Genomic DNA, 11954 nt, shown 5'->3' with positions numbered 1-11954 from the left:
TGACCAGGAGAGGAGACTTCTGAGGTCTGGTCCTTTTCTCTGAAGCCTCAGCTCCCCTGTTGCCCACACCCACGTGTTCCAACTTTTTGTCTCTTTTGACCTTGTATTGTTGCTGAAACCCCTTGGATCAGAATTTCTTTCGGAATTCGTTTAAAGTGTAGCTTCCAGGCCCCATTTCCACACATTTTAATTGGTCGGTCCAGAGAGGCGTCTACAAAGTTTAACAAGCCCCTCAGGTGATTCTTATTCACATCAGAGTTTGAGACACTGGGTAGATCTGCCAAAACAAAGTCCTGAAACCATCCTGGGGATAGGAGTGGAGAAAGTGGGTGGTGGGGGTCTTTGTGGGGGAAGGACCTTTTGTCCTTTACTGAGGTATCTGCTGTAGTGCAGAATTAATCTCTTAATATTAGGTTATCCTATCTCATTAAATTAAAAATAAATCATCCTTCCCCGCCATCATTTATGTTGTATTTTCTCTCTGGTGACCCTCTGCCTGGGTGAAGGTCAGAAAAGCAAAGACTCAGTTAGTTACCCATAGACTGGCTGCCACCCTTGCACAGAACTTTGAAAAATATGAGGTCTAATTGTATAAAAGGGTTTGCTCTGAGGCTTAAGGAGTTGAAGATGTTGGCATTTTCTCTTTTTAGAGTTTGTGATTTTATTAACAATCCTTTGGCCAAAAGTGAAAATACACACTGAAGGAAAAAGATGTTGGCATTTTCTAAACACATAAATGATTGAATTTGCTAGGCTTCGGCTATGACATTCAGGAAATTGAAGTTCTCTTTTTCTTTCTTCTTCTTTCCATTTTTCTTCAATAATATTCTTGCCTTGCTGTTTTATGGCTTTTCAAAAATGGTATGGTTTTGTTTGTTAATTTACATGAGTATTTGATTTAGTTACTGTAAGTGAGTTTAGTCTAAGAAAGCTTGGGAGTGTGTCTTGATGTGTTAGGTTGAGAAGGGAGTGTCTTTATAATATATGCTGTGAAGAGTTCCATCTTTCACAGAGAAGCTTCAAGGGAAGAAGGCAGAGAAGGGGGACTGCTCTTTATTGGGAGGATAAAAAACTTCTATTTTGGGGTACTTGGAAATATTTATTTCTAAGTCTTGGTATAAGGCATCTTCATGATCTTTAGGCAAGTTCATGTATGTAACCTCGTTTAGAGGGAAGGGTTTTCTTTTGGGGTAGGGGAGGGGGTTGTCCTTAGTTTTCAGAGCCAAACTGTAAACCACCTCTTGTCCCCTTTTAGAAAGAGCCATTTATTCCAACATCTTTTCTTCTCCTCGATAGGAGAATGACAACAAAAAGGAAGAGGTCTGATGCTAGTAAAGAATATAATTAATCATTTTTTTTTTTTTTTAGTTTATGTGGAGTTAACCATACAGTTAGTTTAAACACGTGAAATAAGCATTATCTGTCCTTCCTCCCTTCTTCTCTATAATGAAGAAAATAACCAATAGAAGGCAGTTGACTGAGAAAAGTTTTCAAAGCGGAAACATGGGGTAATTCATTCTTGGCTTCCATGCCTCCACGGGAGTACAGGGCAACAGGTCATTGGAAGTCCTGGGACCAGAGGCAAAAATACGGTTGTGAAAGGCTGAAATCTGAACAGGCCCTGGGTCAGGAGTTCACAGTCCCCGCAAACACGGGAGGTCAGGGCCCCAGGAAACAACCAGGACAGCAGAGCCCAAGGCAGCGGAGGGCAAAGGGGAGCAGGATGTCCTGAGCCTGAGGAAGGCACGTGGCTGGACGATCAGATGAGTGCCGTGGGCTCCGTGCGACAAAGCAGAGGGTGGCTGCTACTGGGGGAGACCCTGAGGGCTTGCTGGAGTCTCTGCAGAGCTGCTTTGCTTGGGAAACCCCAGGAAAGGCTGCTTGGAGGTTGCTGGTGATGGGCATTGAGAACACCTGGCTTAGAGCAGAACCCGCCCCGGCAGTGAGAAAACAGGTTCTGGCATGAATGCGCCTGATCACTTCTAATCCCTGTGCCCCAGACTCTCAAGGTTTTCTGCATCTAACAAGAATAGTGAGGCTGTCTAAGCAGTGTGGTTGCTGCTGCTAGTTTTTAACTAGGCCGTGCTCATAATAAGGGGCTTCCCAGGTGGCTCAGATGGTAAAAAACAAACAAACAAACAAACAAAAACCCACCTGCCAGTGCAGGAGATGCGGGTTCGATCCCTGGGTCGGGGGGGTCCCCTGGAGAAGGAAGTGGCAACCCACTCCAGTATTCTTGCCTGGGAAATTCCATGGACAGAGGAGCCTGGTAGGCTACAGCTCATGGGGTTGCAAAGAGTCAGATGTGACTTCGTGACTGGACAACTCATAGTATATCACCATGACTTGTGTTTTTGTAATTTGAAAAGCACTTTCCCTTCCATGCTAATCCCCTCCCGATGCACTTCTGTTTCACAGCAGACGGTCTCCTTTCTGCCCTTCTCCAGGATTGCAAAGCTGGGTGCTCACTAGAGCCTGGCATTGGAACTCGCCTCAAAACCTGGCCCAGGCTTCATCTGTGTCTTCCTTCTCCTGTCTCCCCCGACCCACACCCCCGCTCCTATCTCCTCACAGTCTCCTCTCCTTCTGACCCTCTCAACCTCGCCCTGAATGGTCCTTGCCTTCTCATGCCTCAGGGCCACAGATCACATTGTTTATAGGCCTGAAACATGGTCCAGTCCCTTTTACTTCTGGCAGAGTCTTACTCACACTTCAAAGCCCAACCGGCATATTCTCTTTCCTGGGAAGCCTATCTTGGCTTTCCAGCGCCAGAAGGAACTGCTGCTTCCTGCCTGCTCCCACTGTGCTGTGTTCACAACAATGTATTACATCACCTAACCCAGGCTGACCAGAGGACAATTCTGTGAACTCTCCACCAGCTGGTGAGTTCTTACGCCTTAGTAGACATCTGTTCACACCAGGCGCTTCCTACCTGCTCTACAAGCGTCAGCTCCCTGAATTTCCACAACCCCAGAAGGTTCTGTCGTTAGCCCCATTTTATCACGAAGAAACTGTGACATAGGGAGCTTATGTGCTTTGCCAAAGGTCACAGAGCTTGTAAGCGGCACACCCAAGAGCTGAACCCGGTTAGTCTGGTTCCCGCCTGTACTCGTAACCACCGGCTTTCCTGTTTATTTCATTTATAATCTGTGTCAAGATCCTCCCAGGCTTGGCATGGCGGCTTGCACACGGGGATCAATAATTGTTCATTGACCAGAAATCGAGCACCATTGCCAGGAGTTAGAGAGCAGAGGGGGGTGGGAGGTGGCTGTACCTGGGCGGGGCGGGCAGCACTGACAGAGCTGTTCTGAATCTTGACCGTGGCGGTGGTTGTGTGAGTCTACACTGAGATAAAATGGCATAGAACTACACAGAGTCGGGGCCTTCCCTGGTGGCTCAGCTGGTAAGGAATCTGCCTGCAGTGCAGGAGACCCGGGTTTGATCCCTGGGTCGGGAAGATCCCTTTGGAAACAGGAATAGCAACCCACTCCAGTATCCTTACCTGGAGAATCCTATGGACAGAGGAGACCTACAGGCTACCGTCCATGGGGTCACAAAGAGTCGGACACGACTGAGTGGCTGACGCACCCTAAAACAGAGTTGACCCTGGAACAGCATGAGTTTCAACTGCAAAAGTTCCTAAGTGTGCAGATTTTTTAAAAAAAATAACAAATATGTAGAATTACATGATCCACAGTGTATTACAGATGTGGAACCTCACATAGGGAAAAGCCGCAGAGACAGAGGCCAGTTATAAGAGTGCATGGATTTTTGACCATGCAGAGGATTTCCACTGACCTCTGGATTGTTCAGGGGTCAAATATATATGGGACTCTCCAGACAAGAATACTAGAATAGGTTGCTATTTCCTTCTCCAGGGAATCTTCCCAATTCAGGGGTCGAACTCAGGTCTCCCACTTTGCAGGCAGATTCTTTACTCTCTGAGCCACCAGGGAAGCCAAGTCCAGGCAAGAATATTGGAGAGGGCTGCCATTTCCCTCTCCAAGGGATCTTCCCAACCCAGGAATCCAACCCAGGTCTCCTACATTTCAGGCAGATTCTTTACCGACTGAGCTACGAGGGAAGCCCCAAGTATATACACATATACATGTAAATGAGTGTGTGTAAAACTGGTAAAATCTGAGTAAGGTCTGTGGATTGTACCAATATCAGTTTCCTGGTGTGATTTTATACTGTAGTTATGTAAGATGTTACCACTGGGGCAAAGGAACATGGGGTCTCTCTGTATGATTTCTAACACTTCCTGTGAAGCTACAATTATTTCTCTGATGTCCATGGGTAGGGTCATGGCTCCCAGGAGAAGTTGCTCTGCCAGGAGCCCTCAGGGTGCGAAAGAGAATTCTGCCTTTTGGCCAGAGTGAGTTTGTTACTGTTCTTCTCTTGCTTTCAGGACATGGACTTGTGTCCTCCTGGGCTTTGATGCCTTCATGGTCTCCTGTGACCTGGTTACTCACCCCCTTCAAAGCCAGCGAGTTGTGTGAAAGGTGAGGTCACACCATGGTCAGCAGTTTCCTCTGTGCTTTAGGGCACCAAGCTTTAAGGTCCACTAACATTAGAGTGACAGTTCCAGCTCTTTGGAATTGAAGATGAGCTGCCCTTGTCTTTAAATGTCTCCTTTTGCTTGATATCAATCAAGAGCAAGATCACTCGTGTAGGTTAGAAGCTACCAGCAACTTCCCTTGCCTGCTGGAGGGGATGGTGAAATATTAGGCGTACGTTTAAGTGGGACAGAGAGATGACGTGATAGAAGACTAGATTGATTACCCGAGAAATAATTAGGCCTGCAAAACCTGTCACAAAGTTTGTTGGAATGACAGGGGGTCAGTAGAACCGGACGGGCTGCTGGACCCCGTTTTAAGCTTGCAAAAAGACTTCCAATCTTCTCTATCTTGTAACTGAGGCACTGTGTGTGTTATTAAATTGATACAGGGGAACTTGGACCTTGCCTGGGCCACCTGGCGTTCAGTTAGGCTGTGTCATGCAGAGTTCCAAAGAGAGGGAGCAAAAAGCTACAGAGATGGGGAAAGACATATTTGGAGTCAGAGATGCACCAGACAATATAGACATGAATGTGAGCAAACTCTAGGAGATAGTAGAGGACAGAGGAGCCCGGTTGCTGCAGTCCATGGGGTCGGGAAGAGTCAGACACCATGGAAATTTAGTATATGAGCTCGAATATGTTGTAAATATAAAATACACACCATATTTTAAATATATACTTTAAAAAAAGAATGCAAAAAAAAAAAAAAAAAAAGAATCAGACACGCTGAGCAGCTGAACAAAAACAAAAAGATGATGTTTTAGATCCATCTTCTTTAGTCAGGAGGTAAAATTTCTGGTTTGAACTCTCAGATATGCTGCTCCAAAGCCCGTTGGGTTTGGGCTCACCAGCAAGACTCACTGTTGGCTTTCAGACTTCTCAAGCTTAACCTTATTTTCAAACAGAACTTCCGATTTCTGCCTGAAAACCTGTAACACCCCCAAGCCTCCCCCTCTTTGTATCAGTCACCCAGTTGGAATCATCCTTGATTCTGTGCTCTCCCTCACAGCTTATGTATGAGCTGCTAGAACATTTCAGCCAGTTCAACCTTCAGAGCGTTTAACTTTGCACCTCAAAGCTTTTAGCTTCTCTCCATCATCACCGATCCAAGCCGCTCTCCTCTCGGGCCTGTTATTTACTGACAGCTTCCTAAACACATCTCCTGTCTCCAATCCTATCCCACTGTAATCCATTTTCCACAGTCTGGCTAGGGAGACAGTCTTAACATGGAAATTGCCATATGTGACTCTGCTGTTTATCTGCTTTAATGACTTCCCATTGTACTGGGAGCAAAATAAAAACATCTAACCAAAGCCCTGCACGATCTGGCTCCAGCTTCATCTCAGGTGACTGTTCTGGTCGTTCAGACACCTTAGACATACTACATTCTTCTGTCTCAAGGTCTTTACATATCCTGTTCCCATGCCTGCAAACCCTCTTGGTGGTTTTTATGGCTGATTTCTACCCAGGTCTTGGCTTAAGTGTTATTTCTCCATGCAGAGTCCTTTGGCCACATTATCTACCCAACACCTAGCTCCTAATATTTTCTCTGTTTTTATTACTTTTCTTAAGACAATGTAATTATACTTTAGTTCACAGACTGTCTCCTTTACAGTATCTTGAGCTCCCTGGGTACTGAAACTACTGGTTTGTTTCGCCAGAATAAATCTATGTAAACAGCAGCCCTGGCATAGTGGCTGACTTATACATGTTAGCTATTTGGCTAATGAGTGTGTGTGTGTGTGTGTGTGTGTGCGCGCGCGCGCTCACATGCTCAGTCGTGTCCGACTCTTTTGCAGCCCCATGGACTGTAGCCCACCACGTTCCTATATCCATGGAAATTTTCAGGCAAAAATGCTGGAATGAGTTGCTGTTTTCTCCTCCAGGGGATCTTGCCGATTCAGCAATCAAACCCAAGTCAAGTCTTCTGCATTGGCAGGCGGTTTCTTTACCACTTGTACCACCTGGGAAGACAGATGAATGGATGAATAAAAATACGGGTTTTCGGGTTTTGTTTTGTTTTGTTTTGTTTTCAGTTGGAAGGGAGAAAAAGATTATCAGATTTGTGGTACAAATTGCAGTTTCTGGCAATTCATAACCTGATATATAACAGGATTTGATAAGGCCATTAAGTTGGAATGCTTCCTGAAAGTGTGGGCCATTTTGAGAACTGAGGAAACCAGAACCCAGGGGTAAAATGTGGTGTTTTAGTGCTTGTTGTATGGAACACAGTGAGACTTGGCAGGCCTCTGTGGTAAAGTCCATATTCATCAGAGGCCAAGGCTTTTCAGAGAAAGAGCAAAAGCCAGAGTTACAGCTTGTTAGAACTTGTTCAGTCTTCAGAAAAAGACACAAGCAGCTTTATATTTAGAACGGGTTTTTTATAGACCACATATAGGTGGGTCTTGTTTTTTTATCCAATATCACACCCTCTGCCTTAATTTTTAAGATGTTTAGTCCACTTATACAATGTATCATTCACAAATAATGATTATTAATATGGTTGGGTTTAGATCTACCCTCTTGCTGTTGTTTTCTATTATTATATCTTTTTATGCCTTATTTTTTAGTTCAGTTCAGTCTCTGTCAATGTCCAACTCTTTGTGACCTCATGGACTGCAGCACACCAGGCTTTCCTGTCCATCACCAAATCCTGTAGCTTTCTCAAACTCATATTCGTCGAGTCGGTGATGCCAACCAACCATCTCATCCTGTCTCGTCCCCTCCTCCTCCTGCCTTCAATCTTGCTCAGCATCAGGGTCTTTTCCAGTGAGTCAGTACTTTGCACCAGGTGGCCAAAATATTGGAGCTTCAGCTTCAGCATCAGTCCTTCCTATGTTTATTCAGGACTGATTTCCTTTAGGATTGATTGGTTGGATCTCCTTGCAGTCCAAGGGACTCTCAAGAGTCTTCTCCAATACCACAGTTCAAAAGCATCCATTCTTTGGCACTCAGCTTTCTGTATAGTACAACTCTCACATCCATACATGACCACTGGAAAAACCACAGCTTTGACTAGACAGACTTTTGTTGGCAAAGTAATGTTTCTGCTTTTTAAAATGCTGTCTAGGTTGGTCATAGCTTTTCTTCTAAGGAGCAAGCGTCTTTTAATTTCATGACTGCAGTGAGGGTCCACAGTGATTTTGGAGCCCAAGAAAATAAAGTCTGTCACTGTTTCCATTGTTTCACCATCTATTTGCCATGAAGTTATGGGATTGGATGCCATGATCTTAGTTTTTTGAATGTTGAGTTTTAAGCCAACTTTTTCACTCTCCTCTCTCACTTCCATCAAGAGGCTTCTCAATTCCTCTTCACTTTCTGCCATAAAGATGGTGTCATCTGCATATCTGAGGTTATGGGTATTTCTTCTAGCAATCTTGATTCCAGCTTGTGCTTTATCCAGCCTGGCATTTTGCATGATGTACTCTGCATATACGTTAAATAAGCAGCGTGACAGTATACAGCCTTGACATATGCCTTTCTCAATTTGGAACCAGTCTATTGTTCCATGTCTGGTTTTTTTTTTTTTTTTTCAATGCCCAAACTTATTTATATATTTACATAAAAGATACTACCCTTGATTAGTCAATGTCTGCATTTCCACATGTGAACTTCTTTAATCTTGAATTCTGTATCAGGGAGCTGCAGTGAGAATGGTTTTGAATAAAGCAATAAGCCCTACAAAGCTAGTCTCGAGACAAGACACATGATCCATCCATTTGAAAGTTATTTCTCTCTGACACTAGCCTGGCTAGAACTTGGTCCCGGACACAGATACACAGACAGCTATTCCAATAATCCAGTCAGGTAGGAACAGTGAAGGGGAAGAAGTTATTTGTCACAAACAACCCAGGACCCCAAGTCAAAATCCTGAACTGGCCCAGAAGACCTCTACTCGACTCACAGGAGCAGGCTTCTCTAACAAACCATGGTTGTCTCACCGTGTCTGATGTCCACTGAACACCCCAGCCAAGGGGAACAAGCAGGGCCAACAGGAGCTATCCCAGGTCCAAGCACTCCAGAGCACAGCAGAGAAACTCATCTCACACACGGGGTTCCCAACCGCGCCCCTGGTGCAGGCACGCCACCTCTAACGAGTCTGGTGCTTCTCTGGTCCCAGTTGCCTAGCTCGAGGAATGTTGTCTCTGCTAAAAAGAAGTTTGTTTATGAAGGCTTCTAACTGGTACACATTCTTGCTGACATCGGCCTGGAGGAATGTGCCAGCCTGTCCCAGGAGGGAATTCAGAGAAACAAAACTATGACATGGAGCGGCCACCATTAACTTAGGGAAAGGTTTCCAGGCTTCATTTTTACAATTTTAGTTTTCAGCTGACTTAGAAGCCACCACTCCCTGTCCTCTGTCTAGAGAAGCTTCATACCTGGTGACAAAAACATCCTTTGTCCCACTCTGAAGTCTCTATGTGAACAGAGAAAACACAGATTTACTCTAATAAACCAGAAAGGAAATTTGATCACAAGACAAGACTCCCAGAACTGATAAAAACCTTGGAAGGCCATCTGGTCTAGCTTCTGCTTTGGGCAGATGGATATGTAAGGCCACGCTGGACAGACTGTGGTCTCATTCTTGATCCATCAAATGACAGAGACCAGACAGACTTTCCCAACAGTCCAGCCAGGGTGTCCAGAGCTCCTGGTGACAGGCGGCCTTCCCCCTTCACCTCAAGTCAATCACGAGGAAATGAGAGAATCTGCTTTGATAACTCCCAAGACTGAACCCAGCAGCAGCTAGGAAAGCGGTAGCTTCCAGCAACCTCCAAAATCAAGGCGCTCTGATCTTACCTCTTGGGAAGAAGGGAAGAAAGAAGATGCAAAAACTACATTTGTTGGAAGTATAAATACTCCTGTGTGTCAATCAGAAATCAGGCCGTCCCCACGTGATAGGGGCTCATCCTTCCTATGGGCAACAGGGGTTGTCAATGACCAACATGACATCAATGCCGTAGGCCTCCAGCAAGTCCATAAGAAAGCTCCGGTCTCCTTGGGGGTCTAAACCCATGCCCCGGGCGTGCTCGGCCGTCAGAGTTTTGTCTTGACTGGCGGACACCTCCAACAAAGTCTGAAATATCCGGTTGTTTTGCTCAAGGAAAAACAGCACAAAGAGGTCCTCTTCGCAAGGGTTATAATCTTCTTCCACCTCCTGGGAGTATAACAGCATCTGCCTCTGCTCGTTGAGCCGCCGGTACTTCTCTCGGTCGGCGCTGTTGATCTTCAGCAGGGGCTGCAGGTGGTCGTGGTGCGTCTTCACGTTCTGGTTGTCCACGTAGACGTCGTAGAGCTCCCGCTTCTCCTCGAAAATCTTCTCCGTGGTGCAGGCCACATAAGACACCTCTACCTCCAGGGTCTCGATGTCGGCCACGTTCACGTAGAAGAAAGGCTTGGACTCAGGCACGGTGCCCCCGATGCCAGGCAGGGAGACATTGGCCAGGCAGCAGCAGCAGTACACTCTATAGCATACAACGCCCACTGGAGGGGGAGAAAATATCAAAATGCGCTTTCGAAGTAAGGCAAATTTCCAAAGGATGAGGATCTGTTCGCCAAAGAACTTAATAAACTGAGACATGCAGCCAGCTGGGTGTGTGATCTTCATCTCGGGGTACATGTATCGGTGGATGGAAGGCAGCCAGTAGACGGGGGGCAGGCTGCCACCTCTCCCCGGACCGGCGTGGAGCACCCCCTTCTTGTCCTCATAGAAGGCAGCCAGGTGAGAGTAATGACCCGGGGTCTCCAGCTGGTGTCGAACTTGGTTCTCCAGGAAGTGCATGTGCCGGTACAGCAGGGTGTAGGATGGAGACAGGATGCCCACGGACTTCATCCGCGCGCCACGCTCCAGCTCGCTTTCCACCGGCATGTTGGCGAAGCAGGCCAGGCCGAAGAAGGGCCCCTTCCGGAAATAGATGAAATCAGACTGAATTTTATGGGATCCACTAGCCATAGACTTGAACTCCACGCCTTCAAGGTCAATATCTTGGGGTAAGCACCATTCCACCATGTTTCCCGAGCGGGGATCGAAGGTGACCACGAACACGGCCACCACCTGGTCCTCCTCCACGTCGCCCAGCTCGAGGCGCCCCGGTTGCCGCAGCTCCTCGGGCTCCCGCCTCCTCGGCGGCTCCGGGGCCGCCCAGCAGCCCCCACCGCCGCCCCAGCCCCGGCCTCCAGCCTGCGGGACGGGGGCCCGCGGCGGGGAGACGGCGGGGCCCTCGGCGCAGCGCAGCAGCGGCGCCGCGTCTCCCCGTGTCTGGTTTTAACCATTGCTTCTTGACCTGCCTACAGATTTCTCAGGAGGGAGTAAGTAAGTGTCATTTTTGAGTAATTAAGTGGTTATATGATTCAGTTTTATCTCATTTGTTGGCTTATGAATAATAACATTGATTTATGACATTTATTGACTATTTTTAGTGATGGCTTTAGGATTTTGTGGGTACATGTCTAACTATCACTGAAGCTTACCTTAAGGTGAAATTATACCATTTCACAAAAAATGTAAGAGCCTTGCAACAGTGTATTTCTGTTTTTTGTCCCTTTCTTTCTACTATTGTAAAACCTTTCGCTTCTACATGTTATAAAACACATAATACACTGTTACTCTTTTTGCTTTCAACAGTCAATGATTTTTTAAAATGCTTTAAAAAGAAAATATCATACAGTAATACATATGTACAGAATCTAGAAAGATGGTACTGATGAATTTATTTAGAAACAGACATAGAGAACAGGCTTATGGACACGGGGTGGGAGAGGAAGGGGAAGGTGAGATGTATGGAGAGAATAACATGGACAGTTACGTTGCCAAATGTAAAATAGACAGCCAAGGAGAATGTGCAAATGACTCAGGGAACTCAAACAGGGGCTCTGTAACAACTTAGGGGGGTGGGATGGGGAGGGAGATGGGAGGGAGGTTCAAGAGGGAGGGCGCATATGTATACCTATGGCTGATTCATGTGGATATTTGGCAGAAAACAACAAAATTCTATAAAGCAATTATCCTTCAGTTAAAAAATAAAAAAAAAAAAGAAAAAACACTTTTATATTTACTTAGGTGTTTACCATCAGTAAGCATTTATTCCTTTGGAAAGAACAGATTTCCATCTAATATCATTTTCCATGTTAAAGAAATTCCTTTACCATATCTGGTAAGACCATTTCAATTGTCAATTTCTTACCATTTCTTAGTGCTATAAATCTGATGATGGATTTTTCAGCATTTATATGTCTGAACAGTCCTTATTTTACCTTTATTTTTGAAAACTGAGTGTAGAGTTTTAGGCTAACAGTTCTTCCTTTTGGTAGTTTGTTTTTTTAATTTTTATTTTAAAAATTTAATTGGTGGAAAATTGCTTTGCAATTTTGAGTTGGTTTCTGCCATACAACA

The 11954-nt window shown here is 45.6% G+C and overlaps 1 protein-coding gene and 1 long non-coding RNA gene across 2 annotated transcripts in view; one reads left to right on the top strand and one right to left on the bottom strand.

The window, feature by feature from the left end:
* LOC139032976 (uncharacterized) overlaps positions 1-11954 on the top strand; it is an 89609-nt gene that overhangs the window by 20392 nt on the left and 57263 nt on the right. The window lies entirely within an intron of this gene.
* Positions 8155-11954, bottom strand: part of LOC139036584 (DENN domain-containing protein 11-like) — a 31069-nt gene continuing 27269 nt past the window's right edge. Inside the window, exon 2 of the mRNA XM_070472097.1 lies at positions 8155-10820. Within this exon, the coding sequence (XP_070328198.1) occupies positions 9477-10820 (1344 nt within the window). The 3' untranslated portion in view covers positions 8155-9476. The remainder of the gene's footprint in view (positions 10821-11954) is intronic.

This window comes from Odocoileus virginianus, chromosome 1 (genome assembly GCF_023699985.2).
Source record: "Odocoileus virginianus isolate 20LAN1187 ecotype Illinois chromosome 1, Ovbor_1.2, whole genome shotgun sequence".
Lineage (NCBI taxonomy): Eukaryota > Metazoa > Chordata > Mammalia > Artiodactyla > Cervidae > Odocoileus > Odocoileus virginianus.
The sequence above is the reverse complement of the archived record's forward strand: the minus strand, read 5'-3'. Positions and strand labels throughout refer to the sequence as shown.